The following is a 13,331-nucleotide window of genomic DNA, read 5'->3' on the forward strand; positions in this document are numbered from 1 at the left end:
GGGACAGGCCCCAAGCCCATCCCTCAGCTGGCTTCAAGAGGGGGCCGACCGGCAGCCCTGTCTTCACCTTGAGCTGTGGGCAGCATGGGGATAGTCTGGAAGGGCCTGCCTTGGTTTTGGCTGAGAGGCACCGACACCCCGGAGCACTGAGCACCCAGATCCTGGCTTGCACACCATCCTCGGTAAGGAGTGGGCTCCCTGGAGAAGCACTGATTCTAAGGCTGGGGCAGGGAACCACAACCTGAGCCCGAAAGTCTCCTGGGGTCTGAGAGTAGGAGGGCTCAGTGGTGACAGGCAAGTCAAGCCGCCAAGAGGAGCGATCATGTCTGATGTATTTTGAGCACAAAATAAATGACTGCAGCAAACCGATCCACAGAACAAAAGATGAAGTACCATGTTGCCCGCAAATAACGTGCCCATGGAAGTAACGTGCCGCATATAGAGTGCATAGCACACCTAGGAAAATAATGTGCAGGAAAAAGTTGTGTGATTGGCAAACAATGTATAATGCATGTGTTATTTCTGTAAAAATATGGCAAACAGGTGGGGGGAGAACTCTTCCTTCCAGTACAATTCCACAGAAAATCACGACAATAACTGCACAGGGAAGAACTATCACATTAGGGGAGAAACATGTAAGAGATAGTGCTTACACTGTTTCAAAATACCCCTCCAAAGACCCCTTAATGAAGGAGACCTCCCAGTGGATGCCTCAGGCCAGGTAACCAGCAATGAGTCCCACTGGCACATGAACCCATGCGGCACCCTGCGTACGCAAGGCCACTCTTCGGGTGTCCTCACCAACACAATCCCAACAAGGAATGGCGCACGTCCTGGCGGACACTGCACTGACAAGTGTCATCCGTCATAGATGGCTAACCAAGAAGTTCACATTGGGGAGCTGGCTAAAGGACACATAGAAGCTCTGTACTTTGCAACTTTAATGTAAGCTTAAAATTACTTCAAAGTGAAGTTAAAAATAAATTTTAAAACAGTAGGTTCTGATTCTGTTGCTCTGGATGGAGCCCGAGGCTCTATAACCACCCCCCACCCCTCACAGCAGCCCAGGGCCACCTCTTCGGCCTCACAAAGGGACAGGGTCTGGATGGCTCATGGGGGGCCCCACCTAGGGCTCCCACCCACCCAAGGCCCCGAAGCGATGCCAGAGCAGGTGCTCAGGGGCCGATCTGTTTCACTTACAGCTGCATTTTAGGAAATGGCAGCACTGACTTTAGAAAACTAAAAGTGGCAAACAAGCCCACTCCTCTTTGACGACCAAAGGGGCACCCAGGGTTGAGCCGTCTCATCCCCCACAAGGACGGCCCACCTGCACAGGGCCCACGTCTCTTCCCCACACACCCCGGGGAACCGCCCATGTTCTCTCAATATCCAAATCCTGCAGAGCCACTGGGGGGCCCATCTAAGAAAGAATCTGACAGTAAGTTAGGCGAAGGCTTCTGGTGTGTCTGTACAGAGGCCTGTGGCAGGACAGCTGGACGGGAGGCCTCTGGGAGGAACTGGTCCTGAGGGCTCCGCTGCAGGTGGGCCACATCTGCCCAGGTACAATCATGAAGCCTCATGGCTCACATGCATGAGGCTGGACCCAGCCTCCCCATCTGCCACCTGCTCTTCTGTTTTGGCAAAAATACAAACGAAAAACTCTGGAAGCTTCAAGAAAATGAAGTAAACGTCAAGAAATGGAAAAAACAGCAACAGCAGCCTAGGCTGCTGGCTTCTCGACTGTGGCAAACAGGGCGTCCCCACGGCTGTGGCCAAGGGCCGCATTCCCCCAGTGCCCTTCATGAGCCATACCTGGCTTCTGAGGGACAGACAGACATGAACCGAGAAAGGAGGAGAAGCCAGAAGGGGGGGACCCTATTATTTACAGTGACGGGAGAGGGAAACCTCGTGGGATAACAGGCATGGTGCCCAGGCATGGGGGGAACAAGTGCCACGCCTGTGCCTGGAAGAAGGAGCTCACTCACACACACACACACACACACACACACTCATGGGAGAGTTAGGGCAGCGGGCACAGGCTGCCCAGAGGACGTGTATCAGCCCTGAAACCCTACCAAGGGGCCGGCCTGAGGCACAGTGTGCAGTGGACAACACCGGGTGCACGCACCCAGACTGCAGTCCGGGCTGCTCTGCCCCATGAACCGGGTGGCCTGGAGTCTTGTCTGACCTGAGACCCTCTCCCTGGAATGGTGATGAGGAAGAGGACTCCATTTGTAAAAGCCACCAGGAGGGGTGTTTGGTGGCACTTAGGGATGCCCACACCTGCTGAGGGCGTTCTGCACATGCAGTTGTGTCTTCTCAGCGTCTCCTGCCCACTGAGGAGATAGCTGCACTGCCCTGGCCCAGTGCTGACCTACATCTGCACCTGTAGCCAGGGGGTGACGGCACCCCCTCGAGGGAGCTGTGGTCAGTCCAAGTCACAGCAATCACCTACAGAAGTTTGTGCAAACTCACACCAGCACAGACCCACCACCAGATTTGAGACAGGGACAGTCCCAAGCCGCTGGTGTGGCCAAGAACGAGAAGCTGAGAGACAGCGGCCGCTGCAGGCAGCAGAAAGAAGACGCAGGGGCGAGGGGCCTCCCTGCTCGGCCCTTCAAGGGCTGTCTGGGGCAGGAGGCCATCCGTGGCCGGGCTCAGCTAATTCCTCAAGGCAGCCAATCTGTAAGAGGCAAGAGTAGGACCTGTTGGGGGAAGCAGGGACCCAACCCGGCTGGCTCTGAGCTGCTGGGAGCCATGTGGGCAATGGTCGCTTTGCTGCTAACATGCAGCCTTCCTAGGCTGCCCTGAGATTATGCAGGTGAGAGGCTGAGTCTCATCACTGCCATTCCAGGAAGAGCAGTGAGAGTGTGTGCAGACATGAACCAGAAGGCGGGGAGCAGAAAGCCAGCATGATAGGCTCTCCAGGCCTGAAGAGATGAGGGGCGGTGAGCTGAATCAGGTGGGGCTCCAAGAAGGATAGCACACCTGAGGTCACAGCCCTCCCCTTGCAAGGCCTTCTCCCAAGGCCCTAACCTGTGGCCTTCTCTTCCATCACAAAGCATCCAGGCCCAACCCACCCTGACATTGTAGGCAGTTGGGCAGACCACACACCTGCGTGACAGCTGGTCCTCCTGGCTGCGCACAGAGCTTTCACCCACGGCAGCAGCGCCCTCAGGCAGCTGGCTGAGCTGGTCCAGGACCTCTAGGCCATTCTCCTCAGCAATCTGCATGATGAGGCTGTCCACCTGCTCCTGTGGCGTGGTCAGCGTGGTGGCTGAGCTCATGGAGTCCTCCATCACCTGCAGGGGTGGAGGTGGGCACTTTGACAAGGCTGCCCACCTGGGGTGCCTCCTCCACCATCTCCACACGGCCCGTGCAGCCATCTCTCTAGAATGTCCTGTCCTGCTCTCCCAACCCTTTGGGCAATAACGTCCACTCTGCATGCACGTGCTCACGGCCTCGGCCTGTGACGAAGGCAGGGCACAAGGAAGCTGGCCGGGAACCAGTACAGAAGGGCTCGGTGAATGCAGCAAGAGCACACACGTCAAGAGTCCACCCTGGCACACCCCCAGACAAGCCGAGGCCATCAGCACGTACCGATGTGTGCACATCCAGGTTCTGGACCTGCTGCTCAAACTTGTCCATCACTGCGGAAACCTTCTGCAGGTCCATGGTGCTTAGGGCCTTGTCCAGGGCCTTCGTGACCTGGGCCATATTCTTAGTCACCTGGGAAAGGGGAGTAGGTCAGAGGCAGAAAGCATCTCAGGTACATATTTTGGGGGGACATAATTCAATCCATAACATTTCACCCTTTGGCATCCAAAATTTCAGGTCCTTGACACACACAAAACACGTTCACCCCATCATATCATTGCAAAAGTCTTAAATCAACTCCAAGTTCAAAATCTCAACTTCTGAATCATCTAAACCAAATATGGGTGAGACTTTAGGTGTATTACATCCTGGGACAAAATTCCTCTTCATCTGTGAACCTGTGAAATCTAAAATACAAGTTATTTGTTTCCAAAGTACAACGGTGAAACAGGCAAAGGTAAAGATTTCCACTACAAATGAGAGAAACTGGAAAATGGGATAACAGGAACCAAGCAAGTCCCAAACCCAGCATAACAAATTACATTAGCTCTCAAGGCCTGAAACTAATCCTCTGTTCTCTGAGACTATCTGTGCGACGGCCCTGCCCTCCACACTCTTGGCGTTGGCCACACTGTCTGGACTCGGGGGTTCAGCTATGCCTTCCAGGCCCTCTGGGATGGCAACTATGCTCCCTCAGCTTTGGGTAGCCCCATTCTCCTAGTCCATCTGAGTTGCAATCCCACTCCCCTGGCCCTGGTAAGCCCCATTCTTCTGCTCCTTGGCAGCCCTGTCCCTTCAGCTTTGGGCAGCAGCCCCATCCCTCTGGCACACCTTAAGGGCAGCCCCACATTGAGCTGGAGAAGATCTGACTCTTTGAAACCTAGGAGGCTGTGGCCTCGCCCTTTGAGATCCAGGAGACCACAGCCCCATCCTTTGAAACTGAGAAGGCCCTGCTTCCTGAGCTCCTTCCAACAGTTCTGCTGATCTCTGAGCTGCTCCAGAGATGGTTCTTTTCTTTTCTTGGAGGACAGCTGATGTAGCTCCTTTGACCTGTTTCCTGCCTCTAGAATTCCAAGAGGCAGACAGCGTTCTTTTCTTTCTTTCTCTGCCCCCTGCAGTCTAAGCTGATGGGTTTTCAGCTGTGGTAGTTGCTTAGATCCATCAGTCACAGGCTTAATCTCTTTAACAAAAGATTGTGCAGCCACATCCTTGGTGAACATTCTAGCATACGTGTCCTTAGTTTATACAACAGAGTTTTCCAAAACTTTAAGTTCTGTTTTCATTTTGCATAGTTCATTTTTAAGTCTATCTTTTTCCTCTCGCATCTTATTAAAAGGGGCAAGGGGAAACCACGCAGCTCATTTAAGATCTTGCTTAGAAACCTCAGTCAGGTATCCGAGTTCATCTCTTACAAGTTTAATCTTCCACCAAACACCTGAACATAATTCACATAAGTTCTTCACGCTGCATAAAAAGCATCGTCCTTCCTCCATTGTCCAATCACATATTCATCATTTTCTTTTAAAGCCTCACAGAAGCACATTTAACACCCACATCTCTAGCAACCGTCTGTTGCTGGTGCCATATGTATTCTCTAAGTTGATACAGACTTTCTTTACAGCTCTCCTTGCTTCCTTCTGAGCCCTCACCAGAACTCACTTTGATGTCCGTAATTCTGTCAACAGTCTCTTCAAGTCAATCTGAACTTTACTATTAGACATCTGAAAACTCTCCAGTCTCTACCCATTACCCAATTCCAAAATCACTTCCACGTTTTAGCTGTTACATAGCACCCCCACTTCTTAGTACCAAATTCTGTTTTAATTATCTAGTGTTGCTTTAACAGAAATACCACAAGTGGATGACTTTAATGAACAGTTATTTATTTTCTCACAGTTTAGGAGGCTAGAAGTCTGAATTCAGAGTGCTGGCTTGAGGGGAAGGCTTTCTCTCTCTCTGTAGGCTCTGGAGGAAGGTCCCTGTCTCTTCAGCTTCTGCTTCCTGGTTCCTTGGACATCTCCATGTACATTGGCATCTATCTTACCCCAGCTCTCTGTTAGCTTGTTTAACCTTTTATATCTCAAAAGAGAGTGACTCAAGATATACCCTACACTAATCCTGCCTTATTAACGTAACAAAGACAACCCATCCCCAGATGGGATTATAACCACCAGCATAGAGGTTAGAACCTGTAACATATTTTTAAGAGACATAATTCAATCCATAACAGGCAGCATCACCAGGGAAGGCCCCTCTGGGCCTTGAGCCCTGCCGTGTTCCCATTTCCTCTGATGGAGGGGCCCTCCGACCCAGGTGGGCAGTCCCCGCTCCAGAACACCCAGCCTGGGCTGCACAAGTGCTACTCAAAGGCCTGAGGCTAGGTGCAGGGCACAGCCAGGCTCTGGGCCCTGGGGGCTGCACGCCCGTTCCCCGTCGACATGACAGAAAGGCTGGCACACCATGCACCCCAGAGACAAGAGGGTCCGACGGGATTCCTCCCCGCCCCACACATGGGGCCCACGAGCATCCCCTGGCCCTGGAGCTGCCTGATCTACTGACAGTCCTGCTACATTCTCGCCACGGAATCTGCATGTGGCTGGCCTGAGCCACTCACCCCCTTCATGGTCACGGCTGTCTGGACCTTGGAGGCTACAGCGTCCACACGGGAGGCCATGCGCAGACAGTTCACTCCCTCATTCTTCTTGCGGATGGCGTTCTCAGCATACACACGTGCACACTCCACATTTTTCTGCTGAAGGGCCTGAAATTTGCGGAAACATCAGCTGGAAGGCAGCAAGTGGTCTGCACATACGCTGCTCCCTCCCACCGTGGCTGGTCCTGACTGCCGGGGGCACCTGCCAGCGTGCAGGACCCTCCCTGCACATTCTGTGCAGGTGGGTTCGTCCGAAATGCTGTGGGCTTTCTGAAAACACAGACACCTCTCAGAATGCAGCGCTGGGTCCATGCACGGAGATACTGCCCAGGTCAGCTGCAGAGGGTCAGCCAAGAAAGCCTGGCCAAGGAGACCACCCACCTTGCCAGGCCCATCCACCCCATGTCACCCTTGGCTGCTCTTGCCTCTCCTGACACTGCCACAGAGCCAAGGATGGCGCTGCACAATGCAAAGTACATGGCATGGAGACCCCAGAGGAGTGGCAGCCTCAGGACACGGTGGAGGAAGCATTGAGGCACCAGTCCCTCTGCCCCAGGAGCCTAAGTTCAGACGTGTGGTCACCAAACCCAATGCCAGGAGTGACTTCACCAGGGAGGCAGAGTGCTCAGAGGGGCTTGACAGTACCTGCCTCTAGGGACAGTGCACAGGACACAAGAACTCAAGACCTTGCAGGTAATCCGTCCATGGCAGCCTTACCTTCTTCACTTTGGCTTGCTCCGCCTTGGAGTCCTTCTCTGCCTTCTTGGCCAGCTTCTCCAACTGCTTTGCTGTGAACTGAGGATGGACGCCGGTCAAAGGCAGAGCCCGGGGCCCAGGACCTGCAGTGCCCTCTCAGGCACCCTCAGGGGCTCATCACGCACAGGGGAGTCAGAACACTAAGGGTGTCAGGAAAGAAACACGCCTGTGGCTCTGAGGCTATCTGGGGAAAGTGGGCAGGAAGGGTTTTCTAAAGTGTCCTGTCCACAAACATCCTTAAAATCTAAATGCACACTGTTTCCAACATCTGCTTGTGGAGAGATGGGTTTTCACCTCATGAAACAAGAACCCATGGATGCTGTGCAGGGTACAGAACTGACCCTGGAAGTGTGATCCTCACAGTGCATTGTGCATGCCACACTCAGCTGGGTGGCCACCAGGAGGGAGCTGCATCTGGCTCATGTGATGCCTTGGCAACTAACTCCAGGACCTCTGAGGTTAGAAGTACCACCTTATTCACTGGGTGCATCACAGCCCCTCAGGCAAATGTCTCCTGCCTGTTCCCTCTCCTCTGGGAGAATGGACACCTCCCAGCCCCGTGCTGGCTCAAACTGCGCTCACCAAGGCCATCCACAAACTCCTGATTGTCAAACTCATGAGAGATTTTTCAATGTCTGCTATACCCGAGCCTTTTCTCTCTTCCTCCAAACTCTCTAAGCCTACACATGTAGCTATTTAAAGAGACGACAGAAAAGCTCAATATCATCAGTGAAAACAAGGCCAGGGGCCAACCGTGGAAGAGACCATCAATTGCTCATATGCAAGTTCAAGCTGAAGCTGAAGAAAATTAGAATGAGTCCATAAGAGCCAAAGTATAACCTTGAGTATATTCCACCTGAATTTAGAGATCACCTTGAGAACAGATTTGACTTGTTACACACTAACAGCTGAAGACCATATAGTTGTGGAATGACATCAAAAAAAAAAACACCATATGTGAAGAAAGCAAGGGGTCATTAGAAAGACAGGAAACAAAGAAAAGACCAAAATAGATGTCAGGAGAGACTCTGAAACTTGCTCTTGAATGTAGAGTAGCTACAATGAAAGGAAGAAATGATGAAGTAAAAAAGCTAACAAAAGATTTCAAAGCGTAATTCGAGACGACTAAGTATTATAACGAAATGTGCAAAAACCTAGAGTTAGAAAAACAAAACGGAAGAACATGCTCAGCATTTAAGCTGAAAGAAATGAAGACAAACTTCAACCCTCCAGCTGGAATACTGAAACACTCTACAGGGACAATACTGAACAACACAGGAAACATCAAAAGAAGATGGAAGGAATGTACAGTCACCATTTGACATTTGACCATTTCAGGAGGTAACATACGATCAGTGTCATGGATTGAACTGTGTCCCCCCAAAAATACATGTCAACTTGGTTCAGCCATAATTCCCAGTATTGCGTGGTTATCCTCCATTTTGTGATTGTAATTTTATGTTGAGAGGATTAGGGTGAGATTTTAACACCACTCTTACTCAGGTCACCTCCCTGATCCAAGTAAAGAGAGCTTCCCTGGGGTGTGGCCTACACCATCTTTTTTATCTCTCAAAAGATAAAAAGAAATGGAAGCAAGCAGAGAGTTGGGGACCTCATACCGCCAAGAAAGAAGCACCAGGAGCAGAGTGCCCCTTGTAGACCTGGGGTTCCTGTGCAGAAAATATCCTACTCCAGGGGAAGATTGACAAGAAAGATCTTCCTCCAGAGCCAACAGACAGAAAGCCTTCCTCTGGAGCCAATGCCTTGAATTTGGACTTGTAACCTATTAGACCGTGAGAGAATAAATTTCTCTTTATTAAAGCTATCCACTTGCGGTATTTCTCTTATGGCAGTGCTAAATAACTAAGAATCAGTAACTGATGGTACTGAAGGAAGAAGTCCAAGCTGTGCTGACGGCACTGGCAAAAAACAAGCCTCCAGGAATTGACGGAATACCAACTGAGATGTTTCAACAAATGGATGCAGCACTGGAAGCGCTCACCAGTCTGTGCCAAGAAATTGGGAAGACAGCTACCTGGCCAACCGACTGGAAGAGATCCATATCTGTGCCTACTCCAAAGAAAGTGACCCAACAGAATGTGGAAATTATTGAACAATATCATTACTACTACACACAAGTAAAATTTTGCTGAGGATAATTCAAAAATGGTTGCAGCAGTGCACCAAGTGGGACTGCCAGAAATTCAAGCCAGATTCAGAAGGGGATGTGGAATGAGGGATATCATTGCTTATGTCAGATGGATCCTGGCTGAAAGCAGAGAACACCAGAAAAACGTTTACCTTTGTTTTGTCAACTATACAAAGACATTTGACTGTGTGGATCACAACAAATTATGGATAACGTTATGGAAAATGGGAATTCCAGAACACTTAATTATGCTCATGTGGAACCTATACATAGACCAAGAGGCAGTCATACTTATCGAACAAAATACTGCATGGTTTAAGATTAGGAAAAGTGTGTGTCAGGGTTGTATGCTTTCACTGTACTTATTCAATCTGTATGCTCAGCAAATAATCCGAGAAGCTGGACTACATAAAGAAGGACATGGCATCAGGATTGGAGGAAGACTCATTAACCTGTGACATGCAAATGACACAACCTTGCATGCTGAAAATGAAGAGGACTTGAAGCACTTGCTGATGAAAATCAAAGACTACAGCCTTCAGTATGGATAACACCTTAATATAAAAAAGATAAAAATCCTCACAACTAGACTAATAAGCAACAGAGAAAATACTGAAGTTGTCAAGGATTTCATTTTACTTGATCCGCAATAATGCCCATGGAAGCAGCAGTCAAAAAATCAAATGATGCACTGCACTGGGCAAATCTGCGGCAAAACACCTCTCTAAAGTGTTAGAAAAGCAAAGATGACACTTTAAGGACTAAGATGCACCTGACCCAAGCGACGGTGTTTTCAATCACTGCATATGCATGGGAAAGCCGGACAATAAAGAAAGAAGACTAAAGAAGAACTGATGCCTTTAAATTACGGTACTGGTGAAGAATACTGAATATATCATGGACTACCAGAAGAACGAAAAAATCTGTCTTGGAAGAAGTGCAGCCAAAATGCTCCTTAGAAGCAAGGATAGCAAGACTTCGTCTCACATACTTTAGACATGTTATCAGAAGGCACCAGTCCCTGGAGAAGGAGTTCATGCTTGGCAGACGGTCACTGAAAAAGAAGACCCTCAACGAGATGGACTGACAAAGTGGCTGCAACAATGAGGTCATGCATAACAATGATTATGAGAATGGTGCAAGACCAGGCAATGTTTCATTCTGTTTATATACAGGGTTGCTGTGAGTCAGAATCGACTCAACAGCACCTAAGAACAGCAAAATTAAAATTAAAAAAATTCCATTCATCGTTTGCACCATCGACGGCTCCAGCCCAGCCTGGGTCACATAGCACCCTAGGGCCCCATAAAATGGGCCCTCATTTGACGGTGCAGGGAAAGCATGCTTAGGTGGGCAGAAATGGAGGCATTACCTCCAGGGACCCAGAGTCACCCAACCCTGGTCCCTGCTAACAGTGTCCCTTTGGCCTGCAATACACAATTCCTGACCCCCAGGGAGCAGCCCTACCCCTCTGGTCCGTCTGCTCCAGCCCTGGTGCCTGTCCCCAACATCTCACACAGAGCCCAGAACCACATTCCGTTGCTGTGCCCATCACTCCTGCCCAGGATCTCCAAACTAGTGACAAGACCAGATCAAGCTGAACGTGGACAATGAACCAGGGAGATCTAGGGAACCACGGAAGACACTTGCCCAGAGTTAATTAGAAAGCTGAAAACCCTGCACGAATTGGAGAGAGAACTTGCTATCTAGAAGGCTCTCCTTCAAGTGTGACTGCAGGATTCAAGGCCAGCTTTTGAAGGCCTAGTAGCCCAAGTTGTGCTTCTTAGAGATAAGGCAATTGCTTCCTCATAGGTAAGCCTGCCTAACGGATTTGCTTTCAACCACCTGAGACAGAGAAAAGTCATCAATCCAGCTTGCCCACCCCTCTGAGGCTGTCAGTATCTGAGGAAGGATGGTGTGGGTCACCCAGCTGCCAGTCTGTCCCCCACTCTGCATCCTGGAGCTCAGGGTTTTGTGACTCACACAGCTCGTCCTCACCCATCGTTGCAGGATGAGGCTGGGGTGCAGTCACTCAGTACATACCTTCAACTGGAACAGGGTATCTGCAACAAGAGAGGAAGCATATGAGGGTTTGAGAATGTGATGGGGAGACTTCTACCGCAGGGGAGTCACTGTGGCCCTCCGGACACTTGGGGTGGGAGCAGATCACAGACTTCAGTCAGGGTGACCAGGCCTCCAGGCATCAGCTGGGCATGCAGCACAACTGGCGAAATAAGGGCCACTCAACCTCTATCTTCTCATCTGTCACACAAGGACGGCACCAGCCTATCTCAAAGGACCACTGTGAGGGTGAGCAAGGGAACAGATGCAGTGCTTGGCCAACATCAGACCCTCCTAGTCAAGGCTACTTTACAAAGGACCCTTGAGATTCTGCCCAACTTCTTAAAGTTCAGCCTTCCACAGTCCATTCTTTATACGCTTTTTCTTCCCAAAGGTAAATGAATAAAACAGCAGGGAGGTGACTTTCCTGCTGTCAGAGCTGCCCTCCCAGGGGGAGAGGGCACACGTCAATGGCACAAGCTCAGGTGCTCTTCCCTGTCCAGACTCAGGAATCAAGAGACTTGACTGTACTTTTGGATAAACCTCTTAATACCCAAACTCTTGCTACTCACTCACCAAACTCAACAACAAGGTAGGTTTTGATTCATTTGAAAACTGATCTCAATGTACTCAATTCCTGAATTTGGAGAGTAAGGGGCACCTGCTTTGTCTTTTTTGTTCTTTCGTAAATTTTATTTATTTTGTTGTTGTGGACACCTGATTCTTGAAAGGGTTTATTTTACCACACTAGCCAGAACAAAGAAATGAAAACCAGAATGAGGGTGCAGGGTGTCTACTAATGCAAATCATGGTTCCCAGCTGAGAGTCCAGTGGGGGTTCAGACAAGCTCTGGTCAAGGCCAAAGTCCAGTCACCTTCCACCCCCAGCCTCAGCTTTCCCATCTAAGTCTGAGCAGCTGCACTTGACTCTGTGTAAGGTAAAACCTAACCCTGGAGGAAAAAAAGCCAAGTTTCTTCAAGAATTGAGCGAACTATGCAGCAAAAACCTGACATACTTTTTTTTTTTCCCTTGGGGAAAGAGGAGGGTTGGATGGTATCTTTCTTCTTCTCTCCGGGGCAATTTGGATGGAATCCTGATGACAATGACATGGTTGTGCAGCTTTTCACATTTCACAAAGTATTTTTCAAAATCCATCACAGCAGCCCGTAAGCATTTTAGCAAACACAGGCACCTTCATTTTATAACTGAGTCCTCATGCTCTTTGGCACCTCTCCTGCCATCACCTCAATCTCTGAGCACAGAAGGGGCAGAGTGGGCCAGGTGGTGCTGTCGGGGGGCGGGCAGAGAATACAGACTCGGAGCCAGGCTGCCTGGGGTGTGGGCCTGGCACTAACTTCCACCCCATCTCTCTTTCCTCATCTGTAGAATGAGGGTGCACAGCCCCTCTCATTAAGGCTGTGGTAAGCCAGACCGCTTACGATTGTGCCTGGCCCGTAGTGAAAGCTTTTCATCTGAGCCCTTTTTATCACTGTTACTGAGGCTAGTAAAGGAGGCCGGCTGCACCAGTCTCCTTCCTCTGCTGCCCTCTGACCCGACAAACCTGGGCCCCAAAGGTGGCCCGTTCCCGCCCGTTCCCGGTGCTCGAGCTCGCGGGGTGGGGCGCTCGGACGTCGAGGAGGTCTAGGGGAGAGTGGCGGGAGACGGGGTCGACACTGGGGTCGGCTGGGGCCGAGATCCAGGCCAAGGGGAAGAGAACAGGGTCTGGCGTCGGGATGGCCGCCAGAGCCCCGCCCCGCAGCCCCGAGGTGGGCAGGTCGGGTCCTCGCGCCCGCGGGAGGAGAGGCACCACTCCCCGGTCCCCCTCGGCCGCGGCGGCCTCTTACCGTCCATATCTAGTGATGGGCGGCGGCGCAACTCCGAGAAGCGGGGTCGCTGGTGCTCGAGGAGGCGACGGGCCTGGGATCGCAAGCTACGTTAACTCATTCCCGACCGAGAACTCCGCCCAGTGGGGACTTCCGGGTCTGCCTTTCCGCTTCCGGTCCCTCAGCCTGGTTACGCGAGAGGTGGGCGGTCCGTCACGTGAGCGGCGGTTCCTTGCAGGGCGCCGGGGGCACGCTCAGGGGCGGGGTCTGAGGGAGGGCGGTTGCCGTGGTG

At 51.0% G+C, this 13,331-nt stretch overlaps 1 protein-coding gene across 1 annotated transcript; it reads right to left on the reverse strand.

Moving 5' to 3' along the window:
* Positions 1-315: 315 nt before the first annotated feature.
* Positions 316-13,209, reverse strand: CHMP1A (charged multivesicular body protein 1A). The gene is made up of 7 exons (XM_049864258.1): positions 13,061-13,209; positions 11,199-11,218; positions 6,968-7,045; positions 6,212-6,358; positions 3,601-3,729; positions 3,115-3,302; positions 316-2,683 (listed from the first exon to the last, which is right to left on the reverse strand). The coding sequence occupies exons 1-7, from the start codon at positions 13,065-13,067 to the stop codon at positions 2,662-2,664; spliced, it is 591 nt and encodes a 196-aa protein (XP_049720215.1). The 5' UTR covers positions 13,068-13,209; the 3' UTR covers positions 316-2,661.
* Positions 13,210-13,331: the final 122 nt, after the last annotated feature.

Source organism: Elephas maximus, chromosome 21 (genome assembly GCF_024166365.1).
Source record: "Elephas maximus indicus isolate mEleMax1 chromosome 21, mEleMax1 primary haplotype, whole genome shotgun sequence".
Classification (NCBI taxonomy): Eukaryota; Metazoa; Chordata; class Mammalia; order Proboscidea; family Elephantidae; genus Elephas; species Elephas maximus.